Below are 20,934 nucleotides of genomic sequence, written 5' to 3'. Positions count from 1 at the left end.
CATGAAATTAAAATGAGGAATGTAAAGCTCTTAGATCCATTTTAAATTAAAGCATTACTCTGAAATCTCCCTTTAGGCCGAGAAAGGCAACACACGGCTCAAGCAGCTGAAAAGGCAGCTGGAGGAGGCTGAGGAAGAGTCCCAGCGCATCAACGCCAACCGCAGGAAGCTGCAGAGGGAGCTGGATGAAGCTACTGAGAGCAATGAAGCCCTGGGCCGTGAGGTTGCAGCACTAAAAAGCAAGCTCAGGTAGAGTACCCTTGTTTGGGATAGCCCTTCCCACTCACTGACAGCCTTGAAATTTAGAGCTGAACTACAAAAGTGGAAAAAAATCTGTCAGGTGAAGAGCAGCCACTGAAAATGCTGCGAAGTTACTCACTCCTTGTGTTAGCTTGGCACTCAGAACAAAAGGCCGAAGTCAGGAGTGAAGTGCATTTCATAGACTGCAGCAGCCTCAGGATTTCAGCTGGGATCAACTGTGATAACATAGCACAGGCCTTACTCTTCTCTAATCAAAATCCTTTTGGCTTAAATTGGAACAGAATTAGGCTTGGTTGCTTTTGAAAACACCCCTTATCTAATGGCTATATCTATTTGTTCAGAAGCAGTCACAAAAGTGTAGAAATGCTTGTGCTTTTCACACTTTCACACATGCACAACTCACACATAATGACTGTCAACAGTCTTGGACACCACAGGCAGTAAAAAGCAAAGCACATTAAATTATTTTTATTTCAAAGTCTCTTTGGACTTCACCACTATGGGATTCAGTGTCATCAGACCAAGGGAAAGATTAAAACGTCCCTTTGCATTTTCTTGTTAAAACTGCATGGGAAAAAGATAAAGCTGTGATCAGTCAGCTATATCCCTGAGTTCTGCACTCACTGGGTTTGAAAACGTGAGTTCACTGAAATAAAGAGGCTGACTTGAGTTATAAAGAAATTGTTCTATCTGCATCACTATACCATAAAATTTTGCCTTCTGCATAAGACCAGCAGTACATAAGATGAAAAAAAAGCACCTGTCTACTTGTGTTCTCAAAGTAGTTTGCCAGAGTATTTACCAGTAACCTGCTTCAGTGTTACTGGACATGGATTCCCTTCAAAGTGAAGAGTTATGGATGTAGCAGCCTTTTCCATTAGCACCACCTTGGGTAGTTACATGCTCCTGGCTGCTTTATGAAGCAGTGGCTGTGTCCAGCCCTTTTACATAGAACACCATACAGCTCATTTTTGTTTTATCTAAATGTAATGTAATTGGCTGTAATGTACTTTGTTTAATTATTTAAAAGTAATTACCTACCTCTGATCATGACCATGTGCCTAGTATAACTGCCCAGGACTCTTTATCTCTGTTTCAGAGGGACACAGGAACCTTCGCATGACTAAGCAGGTACCATGCCTTCAACTTTGCAGCTAGCTTGTATTGCACAAATTTCCATTTTCTTTGGCCCTGGTTAAAATTATGTGAGGTTTCTGCAAACTGTGAAGGCTTGGATATCTTGGCATTAATGTTTTATCAAAAAAGACAAATATTACAATAATCTAGCTACCTTCAGCTGTTCATCAGCAATACATCTTTCTTACAAGTAGGTTATGTACTGACGTAGACTTACCAACGTTGCATTCTCACAAGCTCTACCAACAGAGTACCTAAGCAAGTACTCTGATTTTTTTTGCATGAATTTTTTTTGCACATCATCTTTGTGCACTGCCATGAAGAGCATTTTTTTCAAATAAAATACACCATTGATTAGTAAAATGGATTAAAAGGACTAATGATTATGGAGTGTCACAGCATGTCAGAATTTCACGATATTTCTTGTGCCCACTGTAATGCTGACCTAAGGTAAGAGCCCTTCTAATTCACCTGAGATTTGGGAAGACCTTACTTGCATGTGATTTATCACACACCACACAATCACAGACAAAAGAGAAAGTCTTGCCTTTCATTACATAGCACTCTGTGCCTGTATTGCTTACAAAGAGTTATTACTGAGGCTTTTAGAGCTGTTTTACAGACATTACATTGCTTGTTTACTGTATTAAAACATGGAGCACGGACACAGACATTAAAGCTGACACTGTAACCTAGCACAGCATTATGTTGTATTTATTAGCACATTCTCTGGAGATAGGAATAATACCTGCACTGCAAAAATTAAAGAGCTATTGCCTTGTAATATTTGTATATTTTCTATTTTACATGTGCTGGATTTTGCTGTGAATACACAAATATTTAAAGATGATGTCTTGTCCTTGCATGTGCCTTTTAGTCAGCCTAATATTTCCAGTCAGACTGTTACTCAAGCACCACTCCAGCACCACTTGTTCAAAGGCAGATTAAATACAGAGGGGCTAAGCAAACACTGGTGCTGAGGCTTGTCCCAGATACACACATTATTCTAAAGGTACTAATACCAATGACCACATGAATATTATCAAACACATAAACTTCTTTAAGAGGAACAGATATAAACAATAGGTTTTTATCCACAGGGCCAATACCAGTTTAAAGAACTGGTAAGTTTATCCATATTGCAACAGTTTAATAAGTAGTAAGTGGATGATAAGGAGTTCACTTCATAGCCAAAACTGTAGTGCAGAGTTTGGTGAGATTCTTGCTCTTGTTCCCTCCAGTCCCACGTTCTCTTACAGCACTTGAGTGAATTACTGCAGCACAAATGGCTCATGAGTAACCGAGTGCACACAGCACAAGTGCAAGAGGGTGGAGAGCTCTTCCTTTATTAACAAGAATTAATAAATTTATTAACCTAATTAGAACTTATTTGCTAAATAATAACAAACCCCTGCTGCCATAAAAAGAGATCCTTCTGTTAGCACACACCAGGACAGAAATAACACTCCCCTGTGTTCAATACATGCCATCAGCACCAGAACAACCAAGGTTAATTATCAGCAGAACTTACATGAAGCTTTCTTAGCTAGCTAATTGCCCATCACACTGAAGTTTAAGGGCAGAATTGTGGACTACATGTCACATTTCCATCTTGGAAATGCAGATTCGTGCCTCTGAACTAAGTTAGTCCAGCCAGTGTTCCTACCCTCTTCCCTCGTATGGAAGACTGAACTTTAGACTTAAATAGCTGCTTCAGAGAGGGCACTGGCTTAGTCTTTTGCAAGGACAAGACAAGCCTTTAAATATTTATGCATGATTGCTGCACCCAAAAGTGCAGTCCTGGATCTATTTAACACCAAATTAGTATTTTTGGCACAATATCCAGTGATCATGAATTTATTTAATTGCTTATATCTGTGGTCTCAAGCCTTTACAAAGGTTTGCTTAATGAGGGGCAAGTGAGAGGCCATGTCACAAAAGTGAAATAAATGCTTTGTAGCAGATTAGCAATGGAGGCCATGGGACAAACCCATCGTCTGTCTCACTTGCTCACACCTCCCCAAAAATTAACCTTGAGGACCAAAGTGTCCCTGCCCTGGGATGTGCCTATGAAATATATGGGGATGGGAGGGAGATGGGAGAAGAAAAGGGGATAAAGTGGGAAAAGCATTTCCTGTAGGACATTTGCACTGCTAAGCATCAGTCCCTGGGTTACAACACCTCCAAAGCAATGACTGTTTCCTCTCCCTGCTGGGAAAGAACTTGGAGTTACCTGGAGACCCTGGGTGTCAACACCTGTCACAGCAGCTGCTGCTCTGACCAGCACAGCCTGTGCAGAGGAACTGCAGGCTCAGAAATGTCTGCTGCCATCCAGCAGAGCCCCAGGGGCTCGTGGCCCTTCAGGAACTGCACAAGTTCTGTACAAAATGCTCTCTCTGCTTGCTCCTCCAGAGGGACAGGAGGGACACTCCTCTGCTGTGGTGTATGAGCTGTCCCTTTTCCCACTCCTTTCAAGTATCTTCTGTTGCAGTTCCCATAAGGGAAAACATGAAGTGAGGGGAAGAGTGGGGGTGATTTGGGGCTGATGAGGCTGTTTAGAGGAGGACAAGGACACAAGCACACGAACAGGAAACCCATCTCATTTCCAAGTGATTGGGAGTCTCAGCCTGTTCACAAATTACAAGTTACAGAACAAAAAGTGGAATTAGAGGCCCACAGCTCTTTGCTTTTCTGCATTTAGAATCATCAGCCCCACAGGTCTTGTTACAAGACTCTACTTATTTGTGAGGATTCCAAATGACCTAACACCTGATATTTTTTTCTATTTTCTTCCCCTCTTACTGCAGGAGGGGAAATGAGCCAGCATCTTTTGCCCCACCTCGTAGATCTGGAGGCAGAAGAGTAATTGAGAACGCAACAGATGGAGGTGATGACGAAATGGATGCAAGAGATGGAGATTTCAATGGAACAAAAGCCAGTGAATAAACACGCTTTAAAAATTGCACTGCAGCAAGGGAAGGGAGGGAGGACGATATTTAGCACTGTGTAAGTCTACTCTTAGTGTCAAGGTCACATACACCCACTCCTCTGACAGATAAAAGCACAACTGCCTTGTCTCCAATGTATAGATTGACGCCAAAAATACTCCAAAACTTTTCTTACCAAGAAGTGTATTTGAAAAGGTGCAGATTTTTAACAGCGTAATCCACTTTGAAAATCTTGCAGAAAGTGAGTTCTAGGAGCTCAAATTATTTAAATCCCAGCAAACTATAGTCTACAGAGGATTTGTGAGATTGTTGCAGGGAAAAAAAAGGCATTGATCAGTTAATCTTTTCTTAAACTTTCATTTTGTTTTGAGTATTCAATTAATATAGGGTTTTCTCCTGGTTAATACACCCCTGATGCACAATTCACAAGGTGGAAGTGCCTTTTTAATCACTTACTGAAAAATATCATTTGTTCAAATTAAATCAACTGTTACAGTTTTATATGCACCATGGATGTGCTTACACACTAATAAAAGGCTATAAAAATGACTCCACTATTCTTGTGTACAGGTGTCACTTGAAGGGAAGGGGGATGCAGCAGAGCTCCTCTAATACTGAAATACTTCTTACAAAAGTTCATCTGTAATCATTAGAACAAAACCCTGATTGTCTTCAAAGTAATGCTTTTGAAGAAATATAAAGAAGTCTGTACACTGAGCTGGAAGTGAAAGAGCATAACCAAATGGAACAGGTTTGATTCCCTCAGGGACACAGTGCTGAGGTGCCCTGGGATGCATCCAAGAGCTGACAGACACAGGAGCTGCAGGGAGCTGCAGCACTCTGGTGCAGGAGCTGAAAAGCAGTGGGGGCCCATGTCCATGGGCAATGAACCCACCCTCTGATATCTGTTATGTGCAGAAATATTTCCAACCAAAGCCTCTAGAGCAGGCTGAAACCATTAGAAACAGCAGCCCACACTGAATGCAGGGATCCAAGCCAAGCAATTCTGCACTAAGGGATCAGCATACAGTTACTTTTTATTTTTAGAGCACTCCAGCAAGACCACAACCTACTCTTGGGAGCTACCAGGACCTACCACAAACCCATGCAGCTCAAGCACTTTCAGACAGCAGCAGCTCTGTGGTCACACCGGGGCAGTAGGGAGCCATGCACAGCAAAGCAGGATGTAAAATCACTATAAATCCAGAGCATAAAGCTTACTTGATACCTTTGATTGGACAGCAAGTGAACCATAAGCAGTGTGACTACAGGGAGAGTAAATCATGCACAAACATCCACCTTGACAGCTAAAGCAATCATCTTCTAAATCTAAGCATTGTTCCACAAGTGCAGAGATCACAAACTGGGGATTCAAACTAGGCACTGTTCAGCCAGCAGAACCAGAGCCCAGAGAATTCTCTCTGCTCATCAGAGAGTAAAGGAAGAATCCATTTAAAGCAATTAAGACAAGCTGAGCAGAGATGGGTTAGGAGTTAGTAGATAAGACTTGATCATTGTTTGATCAGGCACAGACCCCAGCTCTGTAAAGATGCTCAAGAGCTGGTTAACACAGTTCGTGAGCCTGCATGTGTGGGAACAAGGAAACAAGCAAGTCAGACTTCATATTAAATGGTCCTAAGCACCAATAGTTGGAGCAGAACCAACAAACTGAACATGTATATACCACAGTAATAACTTGCAAAAAAATCTCAAAATGCATCAACAGCTGGCATTCAAAATAAGCTTTATTCTGTTCCCCAGTTAAACCAACTTCACAAGTGAACTGAGAAATGGAAATCATCTGTGGTTACATATTCTAGAGAAATAGACACTTCAGTGGCTGTTTTCACAGCACTTCCTTAAAAAACAAACAAACAAACAAAGAAAAAACATCAAACCCATTTATGCATTCTTTTGACAAGCTCTTCCTGACCCCTGCCACAAAAAAAAGACCAAAAAATCAAAAACAACCCACAAAAATGGTTTAGTCATGATTAGTTTTGCAAGTACAGGCTTCCATAACATACATTAGAAAACAAATGCAGTAATATTCTACAGGTGGAAAATTACTTAAAAATAATTCTCTACTTGTGAAAAACAAGGTTCACTCTTTAGAATTTTTGAAAGTTTAACAAGGGAATAAAAAGAGACAATGTCTAGCACTGGAGTATTTTTGGCTATTGGCTGAAGAACACACTGGTAGATTAAGACAGTGTTATCTAGATACTGTTACATTACTGAGGTACATGCATATTCATGTGTTTTATTATTCAAACATTCTTGTGAGCTTTTTGATGCTTCAAGAACTCTTTTGTTTGATTTTACACACCATCTTACCTGCATGACATCCTGTAGGTTAAATCCATATATTTTATTTCTTCTTGTGTTTCCATCCTGTTGTTTCACACTCCCTGATAAGGAGTTAACACGCTCTTCTCCAGTTCTTCTCCTGTGCTCTGGTTTGAGTCACTGTGACCTTACCACTTGGAGAGGTCAGTCAGCAGATGTGGGGGGAACAGTGTAACTGCCTTACACCATTCCCTTAGTAACACAGGAGCATTTGAACATTTCCTGTTTTGCTAAGGCCTACGATATAATACATTCATCACACCAGTGTTTCTACTAATAGATTGTGTTATACTAATGAGCAGCTAAAAGGAGTTACAAACTGTACCATATCTAAATAATCATCAATAACAACATGTAAAAGCTAATATATAAATGCAAAAGCAAATATTATATTGTCATTTTTAACACTACTCATATACACTTCTCTAGCATAAAGGGCTTTTCAGGTTAAAAAAGCATTTCTAAATTAGTAATAGCTGATATATAGAAAAATAAAACAATAAAAAATCACTAACACCCAAGGCACCTTAGTGAAGGGAGGTTTGTAAAGCAGTAAAACCCAGCTATCAAGATGTTAGAACTAGAACCTTGATCAGGTTTGGCCTCCTACAACCACCAGGCTTTATGAGCCACTATGGGGTTTAAAAAAATTTAAAAATTAGAAAAATAAGAATAAATAAAAAAGATGATGTCTACATGCTATTAGCTCTGAGATCTCCTGAGCACTCTCAGCACTAGACACGTCTCACCTTTAACCATGACCTGGTTCTGAATGAGAAATCATTGCTTACAGAAACATATTGCCACTACAGAGGCAAGTTTTTGTGCAGCAACATTCTGGTCAGCAAACATCCCACAAGGAGCTCAGCAGCTTCCCTGCAGAAATACACCCCTCTCCACATAAAAACAGCCCCTTAATTTGGGTGACTGCAGCACACAACACCCATGGTAGAAAGCAGAGTTCCAGCCAGAACTGGTGGTGTATTAACACCAAAAGCCAAAGCCTGAGGATCTGCATAGTGACTATTGCTGTGTTGGAGGCAGGACAGTGGCTTTGGCAGTGCCAAAAGAAGTGACTTTCAAGGAGCTATTTACAGTAGCTGATGCAGGAAGCAATTCCCAGCCCTGCACCGCCACAGTCAGCATTGCTTTGTCACACTTTGTCACCCACAGAACTTGCCCAGAGGCCACACTGGAAGCCACTGCCAATTGTGACTTCTTGTCCAGTTCTCACCTACCCTGATACTGCTGCCTGCTTGCTCATTGATATTCTCTTTAAAACTAAGGTCTGAAATACACATTTCTTCTCCTTTCCCAAAGCCAGACAGGCTCTTCATAGCAGCATCTTGACAACACTTTGTGAGGGATGGTTCACAGGTCCTGGAACATGTGGAGGCCGTGTTCCAAACTCCAGGCGTTTCACCAACCTACAAATGCAAAGCTGAAGTCAGGGCATTTCTCACTCAGTGTAACCATGCTCAGAATAACTGCCCACTTCCAGAACAAACCACTCAGCTGAGATGAGAGAACAACACTTAGCACTGCATGAACCCATTCCTTAACTGGGCTGAGTTTTCACTGTAACACAGGGCTCCATTTTCCTTTGAGTAAGGAACACTATCTTTTACAGGTGTTGGAATTTCAGTTTAGCATTGCAGCAGTAGATAGATAATCAGCTGCATGAATATGTAAATGTATTTGCAGGAGCTTTCATGAGGTTTCTCCCCAGGCTAGGAGAGCAAGTACAATGTGCAACATTCCTTCTAAACAACGGCACTGGGTACCAGGACAAACCAGCACAAGGGTCTGGCTGAATAATTAAGTCTGAAACAAAGTGCACTACAGGAACTTAACTTACACAGAGCCTAAAGAATGCGCAATACAGGATTGGCAGAGTTTAAGCAGACACTGAATGGCAATTTGCAACAACCTTGCTGATTTTTCTTCATTTGACCAAAAAAAGACAACTGGTTCAAACATTCAGAGAAACTTGTACATAGAGTAAGGTCAATGTAAGGTCCTGTCAGCTGCTACCTTAAAACATATCTTAGCAACTGTACAGCATTCTCAGTGGACCCACTATTCACCTTTTTTTCCAGTGCTCCCATAAGTGAGAATCTTAACTACGATAAATGAAGTCTCCCTACATGCCATAACATTCCTAAGACATCACTTGTAAAAAAACATAAAGCATAAAACAAACTGAACCAATAAGCAAGAACTGTTGTACTTTGTCCCATTTAAACACTGATTTATAAAAAAAACATCTTGCACTTGCTTCAGATTTGAGGTATTCAAAAGCTGATTGCAGCTAGTCTTCAAATTTCAGCAGCTAGTGATTCCAAATTTTAAACTGACCTGAAACATTCAAATCATAATCCTGAATAACTTACATTTCACATACTTTGAAAACAAATCTGTCTCTATCAAAACAAAGACTTAGATACTAAATACCAGTCCCTAAGTTCCAACACCAACAGCTGTCACTAAGACACAAGCAGAGCCCAGCACTCACCCTGTATCACACAGAGGCTGATGAGGACTCAGGCGTGTTTCAAGGACATCTCTGTTCATGTACATGGACACTGAAGGTCTGTTTGGAGACTGGTCATACACAAAGTTTCGGCAAGATGCAAGCTTGGACTCCAAAGCCTGAAGTAAACAGACGAGGCAAGTGTCAGATTGACTGTTGTCTTTCAGAAGAATGCATTGTGGCACACCAAAATGGCACTGAAGTGTGTGGGTTTGGGAGAGTGAGTTGTCCAGTAGAGGAACCTGCTAGACCCCAATGCCACATGAGTTCTGAATTTGTGAAGAGATTAAGACAGTCATCTCTCTAAGGATGAATCCCTGTTTCTCTAGGGAGCTGATGCTTTTCACCAGCTGGAACACAAAATCTTCACCTTCTTCAGAGAGATTTTTACATCATTCTTACAGGCATAAATTTTTCAATTACTAAACATTCATATGAACTATCAGTTTCCCTAGACATGTATTAGGTGGTACACCAGAGGGAATGAGCCACAGATAACTTATTTTCCATCACATGTTCCCATTCTAGATCACTCCATCTCTACTGAGTTGCATCTTAGCTGTATCAGTTCTGCAGCTCAGCCCATCAGTCTCATACAAATGCTTTTAACAACAGAGCACCAAAGCATAAGGAATGAAACACAAGTACTGGGATAACTTTCCCAGCATCAGCACTACCTTAAATATCAAACTACAGCTTAACAGGACATTAAGCTTTGCTCAAAAGACCACTGGACTCTTAAGGCAAATTTCACCAGAAGCCTTACGGACAGCAAGTACCAGCCTGCTAACTTCTCTGCCTTTCATGGGAACAGATCCTTTCTCAATTTACTCACACTGACTTATTTTTTCTGCACATGCACTTCTAGAAATTCATAGAGGGAGATCTTATCCCATCTAGATAAGAACTTAGAAAAACAAGCATGGTTCATTTTTATTTGGGGGGTTGGTCAGAAACATTTGAAGTCCAGACCAATCCCAAGACCACATTTAGCTAACCTGGGGTCAAGAAACGTTTTTCAGTCTCCCCAGCAGCACAAGTAGTGCTAGCTGCAGTTTCCAAGAGCTCCAGCTTTCCAAAAGCATTGCCTAGCGGGTAATCACTCACCCCTACTTTTCGCAGCAAGTCTCCCACAATATTAAGTGCAGATATTCTTGCAGCTGGTGTGAGAGGGGTTGCACCATAACTGTCCTCAAGACCTGCAGGGCAGGTTAAAGAAGGATATGTTACTCATGGAAAGAAAAAAAAATATAAAAAGATAAAAATTGACCTTACTGTCTTAGAGAAGACGGTTCAAGGAACACGATTACAGAACACACAGGTTTTTAAAACCCTTCCCCTAAATTAGACCAACATCTCTGGGACAGTTGTGAAAAAATAGAAAATCCCAACAGCTCATCTTATCCCTCATTATTACCAGTCAGTTCAAGTCAATTTGAAATGAACTGACTATGAATAAACCCAAAAAAATCCAGTCTGTGAATATGGTGGGAGACCATGGTGATTTATTTAGGTGACACCACACTATGCACTCAATTCTGTGGTTAAAGGAGGAATGAAAAGAAGGGAGCAAACTATAGCAAAAACAAGAGCATCAAATGGTATGTTTGAGCTGGTTCCCTGCCAGTCACCTCTCCTAAATGTCCCAGGGGTGGGTATGCTGATGGGTGTCCGGCGCATTGCGGGTGTTGAGGGCACAGATAAGGAGGCCTGAACTGCAGTGTCTGTTCTTTCTGCTTCCAGGGGAGCTCTCATCGGTGTTTTGGGTTTCTCCTGTTTCTGCTGCACTGCAAGCTCTTGTCGTAGATCTATGAAGGAAGCAACACAAAGCAAGTGCTGGAGTATGCAGCCACTAAGATAAAAATGGGAGGTAATCTTTTGCTCAAATGGTTTTTCTCCTCATGAAGGTGAGGTAAAGTCACTTATCCTTGTAAAACATTACTCCAGGCACATCTTCAAAATCCAGATAACTAAAGGTCTTTTTAGGATTGTGGCTCAAGATGTTTTAGTAGTATTAGCTTAGTTACCTGGCTTTCATTTTCAAACCCTTTCACAAAGCTCCCCTTGAGACACAGAATTAACTCCTTTCCAAATGTTACAGGCTGGTAAGCAAAGGCACATCAAGTCCAAGGCTTGGCAACCTGGCACACCTTGGCTACATTCTGGCTCCCTACAAGGTTAAGGTCCTACCTCAACCCTTTTCTATCCTAGTTTCCACATGAAGGAAACTTGAGCTGAGGCCAGGTGGAAGCCAAGGGATAGAGCACTTCTGTCCCACAGCCTGGCTGTAGCTTATGGATACCACTCAAGGGCACAGAATCCAAGATCTGAAAATGGACATTTATCCAGCTCCAGGGTCTCTCTCTTCTCATCCAGCCATGTTGACAGATAGCAAAAAGCCAGTGCATTCCAAGGCAAACAGAAGTCAGCCACACCCCTCCTGTTTTACTTCCCTATTAATGCTTCACTGGCTCCACTTTCCACAGGCCAGGAAACAATGAGGTTAATGTGTATTACAGCTGACCTTCATGGGAAGCCACACCAGCACATGCCCCAGCTGGACTGGCTCAACTCCCTGAAGCCCTGATTAGGAGAAGGCTGGAACAGACTTTTGTTTCTCTGAGTGCTCTGGAACAATCTCGGGAGTTCAAGGAGTGGGGGCAGAACATTCTTACATTTCCTTACTTGTTTCTACATTTCAGATAGCAGGTTTTAAAGAAGCAAAATTAAAAGTCCAGCTCTAAGGCTTATGGAGAGCATTGAACAGCTACAAGGCAGTGGGAGAGAAAGGAAAGGATACAAATAACTTCTGTCTAACCTCTAGCTTCATCTTTCAGCCGCTGCACAGACTCCAGAAGGTTTTCTTTCTCATCCAGCTCACTCTCCAGAAAAGCGTTTCTTTCAATAGCCTGGTTTAAACGCTGTTCAAAATCCTCCAGGGACATTATAGTGGCTCTGAAAAAGAGTGCATTAGGTGTCACCATATTAGTGCATATGAAGGACCCCCTCTCTCACAAGAAAACGGACACTTGCATTTTTGTTTGGTTTGCTTCATTTTATTATGACTTTTCTATCTTAGCTTGTAAGATACAAAAGAGTACAGTCAGGAGAGTGGAAGAGGTAAAAAAAATTATCACATTGCCCATTTGCACTGAATCTCTTCAACACAATCATCAGACAAGTGATAGTTCAGAATGGCAATGCTAACAAGCAGTGTCACAAACAGCTCAGTGCCACCATGCCTGCAGGACAGAATAGAGATGGAAAAGAAACATACAAAAAGCAGATCACCTTTTTGCTCTTTCCAAATCATCATTTTCTTGCTCGAGTTCTCGAATGTATTTCTGAAGCTGCTCTTTAATAGCTCTTGTCTGTGCCAAGTCGTCTTCCAGCGCAGAGATTTGTCTGTATCCTTCTGAATGCTGCATTTCAATCTTTTCCTACTCAAAGGCAAATCAAACACCACATCAGGTACTTAGCAACACATGTTCTCTTTTTGAAGCATTGTCTGAGTCCCTTGAAAGGCAGAGACAGATGCCCTGAAGTTTTTTGAGAAACATCACTTCACGTATGGTAAAACACCAACAAATTCAATTCCTCACATCCTACTGGGCTGCCAACTGACAAGAGCTCTTCCTGTCACTCCTAATCAAAAGTGGTGAGGAACAGTTCCCAACACTCACAGCAGAGCCATTTCTTGCCTCTCCCAGACAGCCTGACTCAGCACAGTCTCTTAGCAATACACAAAGCAGGACACAAGAGAAGCCAGTTATTTTCAACTCTAATGTGAAGTCAGGCAGTATTCAGGAGCCAAAGTAACAAAAATAAAAATAGATTTCAGGTGGGATCCTGTTACATGCTGTTGTGGAATCAGCAAGATTCTGCACTGCCCATGTGGTTTTATTAGCACAAACCAGGCTCAGAATTCTAGATGACAGAACATTTCAGGTACAGGTACACTTCAGGTGGGAACCTAAACCAAACTCTGTCTCCCTCTACAGCATGTATACAAGGGTACATTTAAGATAGACATAGGCAGGGAAGAAGACTTAGCTTCCATATCAGATCTCTCCTGCACTACCACTGAATGTGGAGTTAGTTCCACAGTATGTGACATGGGAAAGTTTTCCCATGTGACAGGGAAAGCTCCACAGCTCACTATTACAATGCTTTATACTCAGCCACCTTGCTACCAGACCACTTCAACATGCCAGAGGTTTTTTGGAAACTCCAAGACTGCTGTGTAAGCAACATTCCTGAAGTGCTCTCCAGACAATTAAAGTACAGAACACTTGAAGTCACTGGAAACAAATCCATGGACTGGAACTTGCAATTGGACATGGCAAGTAGTCTAGTGAGAATGATAATGTGAAAACAGCTATTTTAGCACATGAAGTGCATGGACAAGGAGGAGGGAAAGAGACATCTATCCTGAACTAAGAAATCCTTATTTGACTGCAGTGTGGTGACACTGCTGTAATTCCAAATCTCTGAAACACAGTTAAGAGCCTCTAAGCTCCAAGTAGCAGCCTACTTTCAATAGTTTCTCAGGACTCTCTAAACTAACCCTCCAAAGCACTATTCCCATCAGTTTTCAGATAATGTGAGCTCTGATTTCTGTGGGGGAGCAGGCACACACACTGGGCTGGTCAGCTCAGAGCCACAAGCTGTGTGGGCCTGGCAAAGTTCACTGGTGTTGACCTAGATGCAGATCCCAACCCCTGATGGGCTCAGTTAACACTGCTGCTCAATAGCTTCACAAGATTAATGCTTTGCTCTTGAATTGATTCAGATAAAAGACCAGAACTGCAAGGTCTGAGTCTTTGTTTTTAGCCAATTGTAATAAACTATCAGCTGATCTGGCCCTCAATGGTGGCTCTGTTCCTTCACTGCAGGCTGTTACTGCACTTTTCAGGCTGCATGAATAGTCAATTGTTGAATGTTTTATTTCAAGCAGAATATATTTTAAGAAAGTTATCTACTGTAAAGTATAATTGCAGATTTTCTAAAATATGGCTACCCTCCACTTTTTGAGGCTCTGTATTGCTTCCTACTATTCTCACTCTTCACTGTTTTGCCTGGTTCACTGGCCCTTCCTCTCATCCTAGCTACTCTAGAGAAAGAAAATAGTCTACACACTCCACAATTAAATTAACTATGGTTTTTATTTTTAAAACTTTTGTCTTCTCCCCAAACCCATCAGCTTCCATGGGTTTATGTGTCTATCTGGAACAGCAGACCAATACTCCATACAACATGAATATCTAATATTTCTAAAGTGCTACAACAAGAACAACAAGGATTAAGGCAACATAAATACAATGAAACAAGTCTTGGAGATCTTGTTATCAAAAAGCAGGGAGCGGAGGAAATGGCTAAACTGGTGCTAGAGGGACAAGACAACTGCCTGGAACAGAAGAGTATTTCCTTAAGACAGTAATTTGGACAACAGTTTAAACAAAAGGCACTGCAAACCTGGATTCATCCAGTGATTAATCACTTATTCAAATACCTTCACTCCCATTAGCTCATTATTGCATCCAATTGAATAGAAGTGCAATTACATTAATCTCTGCTTCTACAGAGATTGAGCTAGCCCTCAACACAGTGTAGTATTTCTTAGGTGACTATAACTCATCTGTAAACAAAAATTTAAACTTTAAAAAGTCACACCAATTTCAGTGGCAATTTTTTTCCAAACTTAAGAGAACTTACCAGTATTTCCTGAACCTGTCAGTCAGCATAGCAACTTCTTTGAGAGACTGAAATGGGGCACTCATCACTCTCCGTACTTTACATAGCTTCATTGTTTCTTAAGCCACTGTGCTAAGAAGCCCCATCTCAATAAAGTCCTTTATGTTTTACAGTTCTGGAAGTTAATGCCTTTCTGCTGGTTCTTAGTTTCACAGAATGCTAACCAAATGCAAAGAGGATAACTCATTTTTCCCTAAGGACAGACAGATCAATAACAAAACCAGGACTGAAACTGTTTCATCACTCTCAATTCTATGTGTTACCCACCAGCTGCTACTTCCCAGCTTATCTGAAACGTCAGATAATAAATACACAACTATGTAAAAAGGGTTTAAAACTGAGTTTCCTTACGTAATGCAAAAACACAGCTGCACTTTTTGTACTTTGATTGTTCTGCAATATTATCTGTGACTGCATGATGCAGACAGCAAGAAAGCTATGAACAAAAGCACTAAATGGAGGGAAGAAGGAATAGAACAGCAGCTCTCTTGTGTTCACACTTAGTCTCCACTCCACTGTGGACAAATTTCTCCCATCTGAAATCTATCCTGAGACCCAGCCACAACCTATGAACAGGGCTCCAGGAACACTACCAAGGAACACAGAATCCTCAGAGGAGACAACAGGCTGGCATTTCTTTACTCTTTTCAAGACTTTCCTTTCTACAATCTTCTGGTAATGCTGAGGTGACACCACAGGGCAGAGTCTGCAAACACCTGCCCTGTTCACCTGTGCACTGAGGATGTGCACACAACGTGCACCACCAGCTCTCACCTTCACTGACTCCAGCTCCATCCGCAGCCGGTTGTTTTCTGACAGGAGGTCTCTGTTCCTGGACTCTGTTTGCTGCAGCTGAGTCTCCAGTTCAGCTTCATACTCTCGGCTCCCCTCTTGGAATTCACGCAATTCCTCCTGTGTGTTCTCAGCACTAGAGAGAAATTCCAGCACCAGATCTCATCTCAATGAACAGTGAAATAAACATCCCTTGTACACTCAAGATAAAAACAACACTGCTCTTGAACACAGAAGGCTATATGCCTTTCTCTAGCATATGCATTCAATAGGAAGAGAGAAACACGTGCAGATGTTTCTCTACCATGCTAGGGAAGTCTGGTAAACAAATAAAAAAAGTCCAAATAAACAGAAAAACCCCACAGTTTGTCTTCACACAGCAAATATGAGGCACCACTTTAGTTTGCCAACTGTTCACTCCCATTGCACATTTATTCCATTATTCAATTCTATTACTTATTTGGAAATATAAACAAAGCCGTTATTGCTTAGCAACAGATAGTGAGGAACAGAGAGAAAGATGAAAGGAAATGTTTTATATTCTTGAACAATTCTAATGAAACAATCCTCCAGCAAGCTAAACAAGCAGCAATGAAAGATCTGTGTCTTTGCATGAAGTGTTATGCACCTTATCCAGCCACCTGGCGGAATGAAGCCACTGTCTTACCATTGCTTGTATTTCATAGCCAACTCCTTCCAGTATCTGGTTTCCTCTTCTACTGAGCTGAAGTGATGTCCTTCTGAGTCTTCCATAATGAGTCCTCAAAGTCTAAAACTCCTGTTTCATTTTCCCCCCTGAAAAATTAAAGGGTCAAGTGTAAGAACTAAAGAGCAGCCTCATCATCCTTGCTGCAGAGCAGAACACCCCTCCTCCCACACAGTCACTGCTTGCCTGGAGACCAAACTAAAGACCAGCCTTGATAGGACTCTGGCAGACAAACCATAAATGTCAAAGAATTCCTGCTAAGTCGCTTTCCCCAGTTCTCCCAAGGCTGCTGCAGGCTTACTCTGCATTCCCAGCAGCAAAACACCTTCGGCACCTCTGACTACACAAAACCCCAAACCTGAGCTGGAGCTGTGCCAGTGCACAGAGAACACAAGGGAAAGAAGACATCTCAGGCACAACTTCAGCTCCAAACACACTGTAATTCAACAACCCTAAAAACATCTATCATGAAATTAAAGAGAAACTTCAAAGAGACAGAGATTACGTACTCAAGATACTGATTTTCTGAGTTAACATTTAAAGGAACACATAAGCTTTTCATGGCCATAACTCCTGGACACGTGAAAAATTTCTTCCTAACCTGAAACATCAAAATCCATGTATATACAATATATCTGGATACCTCAGAGAGCCATGGGAGAAGGGAGGGTAAGAGCTCCCCAGAGGTTTTAGCAGGATACCACTGGCTGGGCTAGGTATGCAGTTAAGATTGCAGCAATCCAGACAATCCAGCTGTCCCTGCCAGCACAAACCCAGTCACAGGACACAGTCCCAAATGGGAATGACACATGAAAGAGCCACAGGGGAATCAAGAACCTAAAGTTGGTCACTCCCACTTGAGGACTTAAGTATCTAAACACCACAATTAAATGAAATAAATGTCCTGTGATGTGCATGACACACTGTTAAACGGGTCAGCAGCAAATATAATTTCATACTAGTTAGTCTTGACAATGGAGAAACATCAAACCTAGTGTTGTGCATAACCTGTCCATGTTCAGCCCTGGGTGAGGCAAAGATTCCACTCAGACATTATGAATTTAACCAAACTGATACCAAGTAAGAAACTGAATAAGATCAAGAACAGAAAATAGAGGTGGAATTGAACAATTCATGGCAGTTATCAGAAAACTGGATCACAGAAATCTAATGACTGAAGAAACACAGTTCTACCAAGTTTCAACTCCAGTTCGGCTGAGCAAAACACTTCCTAGAGGTAATTTTGATGGAACAAAGAAGAAGGGATGGCTGAAACCTTCAAAGATCACTTAGATGTCAGCCCTGTCTTCTACTCTTATTTATGATACTCATAAAATGCTGGAATAGACCCTCTGAGCAGCATGTCTTAGATAAAGAAAATGTGCATACACTGCACATCTATTTAATTCTATGGAAGAAAATATCTTTAACCTGTGTCAAGACTTTCCTCTCTAAAAGTCATGTGGTATAAATAGGATTGAGTAACAGCCACCTATTTAGTAACTCTACTGCGACAAAACCCAAGTAGTTCTTACCTCTACTACAGACAAAAGTACTCAAAGTAGTCTCACAACCTAAAGCCCAATTCTTACATAGCCAAGCAATGCCACAAAGCCCAGTTCCTCTTCCCAGCCCAAGATTATCAGATTATTGAGCAAGGAGTAAACAGCGTCACAGCTGAGTGGGGCTGTGCCTGCATACCTCAGTGCACAGTATCAGCTACACACTCACAGAAATTACACTGTTATTTAAAAGGGGAGTTGGAAGGTGAGGAGAAAAATTACTAAGACTTAGTTTTTATAATTGAATTTGACACAAAATGTTCATTAGACAAAGCTACATGTGTTCCTCCAAACAAATAAAAGCACTGTCTGTAATACAAATGTACTGACACATTTCCAGCATAGTCTCAAGGCTGAAGAATGCACTGGGCAAAAAAAAGAGGAAAAGGAGTGTAAGGAGTGATTTTGCAAATAGTACTCTTGCCCATTAAAAAGAAAATCATGACCAAGCATAATTAACATTCTTGACCTAGGATAGTTTATGTCACATCTACTCTGTTATTTTTAAGTGAACTGAAAGTGCCTTTGATGTTAATAAGCATGTCCTTCTGCTCAGGGCACTGTGTACACACACACATCAATCCTTGCAGCATACTTGTGAAGAAAAAAAATACATAAAAGGATCTTTTCTGACACAAGCACTATAATAAATCAAATATCTGTGTTTGGACAGTCAACAAAAATAATTCAAGAAAGATAAAGATGATCTGCAAGACATCTTGCTCAGAAAAGCTTTCAAAGAACCCTTTGGAACCAAAAGACAGCTTCCATCAGCTTCAAAATCTTGAATATACTTAGATCTGGTTCCTGTGTTTTCATATTGCACTTTGGAAAAACTAAAAGACTGCAGTAATTGGCATTTTTTGAGATTACAGGGCCGCATAGAGAAGAACTTTCCCTGACTGATCCAAACAATCCATCAGGCTTTCAGAGAACCCTGTGAACATTCACAGCAGCACAAAGGTGCTGCACCCTTCAGTGCCACGTATGTCTTTGTCAACATGAGGTTAAGGGCCCACTGAGGACATCACCCATTAAGAACTCACTCTGCTTCATGGTTACCATTACTAAACAGTACTTATAATTTAAAATTAACTGTTCAACTGCAAATACATGGAAGGACACTGGACTTGTACTTATTCCAAAGATGCGGCTCTGTCCAGTGCCACAGGCACAAGTTTTTTATTGCAACGTTCAGGGAAGACCTAATAGTTTCCTTCCCTGCACTACATCTTAGCTCAAACTAAGCTGGGATTTTCAGACTAACCAAAGATTAAACTGAAAAGAAAAATTCCAAGTTTGAGACAAAGTATTAAAGCTTTTCTAAACGTTTTATCTGAAATTTGTCTAAGAAGAGTTCAAATACAAACCATGTAAGTCCTGCTAAACTGCCTGTAGAAAAGGTAGGGCTATGACTGGTTTTCCCCTGCTGCCTTCTCCCCTTGATTTTTAACAACTTGGAGACAACACGCAAAATGCCTGAAGAGAAATTAATCAGGAACTTCTCATTATCTGGGCTCACTACAAAAGCAGGGAGAGCAGAGGATGGTAAAGGAGGTTTTAGAAATGCTTTTTTAAACACTGGAAGAAACGAGGAGAGAAAGTCAGAGTCTGTAACAGGCACACACTGGCTGCACCTTGCTTGTTTTCGCACACACGAAGCCAGAAGAGACATCTGGCCAGGCTGTCTGCGTGCAGGCAGCACAAACGCTGCTCACAGGCATTACAAACCTCCACATCATGCAGGAAGTGGAAGTGATCATGGGTGGGGACTGGAATTTTGCAATGAGAAGAACACAGCAGCATAAATGTTGACGAAAACAATTTCACACCAGTGAGAGCAGAATTGCAAAATTCCTAAGGGAAAAGGAAGTATCAAGAAAATCAACACACAAAATTACTGAAGGAACTTCAATTTGGACATCAGTCTGAATTCACTCAAACTCATGAGCCCCAGCCTAGACTGTTTCAGTACTAGAACAAAGGACTCAGAACAACCCTGATCCTGAAGTTTTTTCTTCGTAAAAGAACACGTAGCTCGATGAACAATGTTGGCCTACCTTTGCAGCACTGCCTAATGGTCCAAGTCAAAGAAATGAATATTGTAATAATAAAGTAAAACAGTACCACAAATACTACTGAATTATCTATGACAGAGATTATGAAGCTCCTATCAGACATTTTTTTCCTAAATGTTAACCAAAACAAACCCCCTCTTTGCTTCTAAAAAGTAGCTTTCCCACCCTATGAAAATCAGATTTGCTTAAAATATTCCCCTTGAAAGGGTCTTCCTGTTACACATGGGCCCGTTTCCTTTTGTTTAAGCCATACAAAAGAAAATCACCACAAAAGAGAAAGAAAAGGGAGAGGTCACGGGAGCACCAGGATTACTACAGAATCCCACAGCCAGCACTGAAAAGAGTTATCAGCTTCTCCGGGGCTTCTCCACCAAAGGACTGAATTCAGCAAAATCTTTCTCTTCTCGGTAACCAGACCAGCTCCGATGCTTTCAACTTTCCAGTGACTCCTAAGGAAACTCCGCACTTTCTCCACTGAAAGGCCTGACCTTGATGGTTCCAGCTGCAAGCCAAGAGGTCAGCGGGGCAGCGCTCGCAGATCCATTCCCATGCGGAGCACGGAGCCGGGCGGGGGCTAAACCAGCGGGCACGGCTCCCACGCTGCGCTCCCCGCCCCTCCGGCGCCCGCACGAGCAACTCCAGAAGCAGGAGGAGGTTCAGGTCCGGGCAGGGTCCTGTGTCCCTGATCCCGTGTTCCCGGTCCCGTGTTCCCGGTCCCGTGTCCCGCTGTCCCGGGCCGTACCGGGCTCTCACCGCGCTCCCGCCGCTCCCGCACCGCCGCTCCCGGTCCGGCCGGCGCCGCCGCCCCATTGGC

General features: G+C 41.7%; 2 protein-coding genes across 6 annotated transcripts in view; one reads left to right on the top strand and one right to left on the bottom strand.

Moving 5' to 3' along the window:
* The window catches only part of MYH11 (myosin heavy chain 11), a 55,238-nt gene extending 50,342 nt beyond the window's left edge, over positions 1-4,896 (top strand). For 2 of the 3 annotated variants that reach the window (XM_058849419.1, XM_058849418.1), the window contains 2 exons: positions 77-249; positions 4,206-4,896. In XM_058849419.1, coding sequence (XP_058705402.1) covers positions 77-249; positions 4,206-4,344 — 312 coding nt within the window. In that variant the 3' untranslated portion in view covers positions 4,345-4,896. Of the gene's footprint in view, positions 1-76; positions 250-1,360; positions 1,393-4,205 lie in introns of all 3 variants that reach the window. The other variant, XM_058849420.1, reaches the window with a different exon arrangement.
* Positions 4,897-6,073: 1,177 nt separating this feature from the next.
* Positions 6,074-20,934, bottom strand: NDE1 (nudE neurodevelopment protein 1). Of its 3 annotated transcripts, none has more exons than XM_058849834.1 (9): positions 20,863-20,934; positions 16,442-16,569; positions 15,757-15,910; positions 12,520-12,668; positions 12,047-12,183; positions 10,860-11,036; positions 10,336-10,427; positions 9,211-9,347; positions 6,074-8,122 (listed from the first exon to the last, which is right to left on the bottom strand). In XM_058849834.1, the coding sequence occupies exons 2-9, from the start codon at positions 16,525-16,527 to the stop codon at positions 8,029-8,031; spliced, it is 1,026 nt and encodes a 341-aa protein (XP_058705817.1). In that variant the 5' UTR covers positions 16,528-16,569; positions 20,863-20,934; the 3' UTR covers positions 6,074-8,028. The 3 variants fall into 3 exon arrangements, with proteins under 3 accessions (XP_058705817.1, XP_058705816.1, XP_058705818.1); XM_058849833.1 differs by having other exon boundaries at positions 20,609-20,916; XM_058849835.1 differs by lacking the exon at positions 20,863-20,934 and adding an exon at positions 20,387-20,568.

This window comes from Poecile atricapillus, chromosome 14, assembly GCF_030490865.1.
Source record: "Poecile atricapillus isolate bPoeAtr1 chromosome 14, bPoeAtr1.hap1, whole genome shotgun sequence".
In the NCBI taxonomy this organism is placed as follows: domain Eukaryota; kingdom Metazoa; phylum Chordata; class Aves; order Passeriformes; family Paridae; genus Poecile; species Poecile atricapillus.
Note: the sequence above shows the minus strand (reverse complement) of the source record. Positions and strands in the feature narration are given on the sequence as shown.

What these genes read in the sequence shown, in the direction of transcription:
- NDE1 (XM_058849834.1), bottom strand. Translation starts at nt 16,527, where the DNA reads ATGGAAGACTCAGAAGGACATCACTTCAGCTCAGTAGAAGAGGAAACC. An exon ending in GATTTGGAAAGAGCAAAAAG is followed by an intron (nt 12,184 to 12,519) that starts GTGATCTGCTTT and finishes ACTCTTTTTCAG; the next exon opens with AGCCACTATAATGTCCCTGG. An exon ending in GCTGAAAGATGAAGCTAGAG is followed by an intron (nt 11,037 to 12,046) that starts GTTAGACAGAAG and finishes CTTCCTTCATAG; the next exon opens with ATCTACGACAAGAGCTTGCA.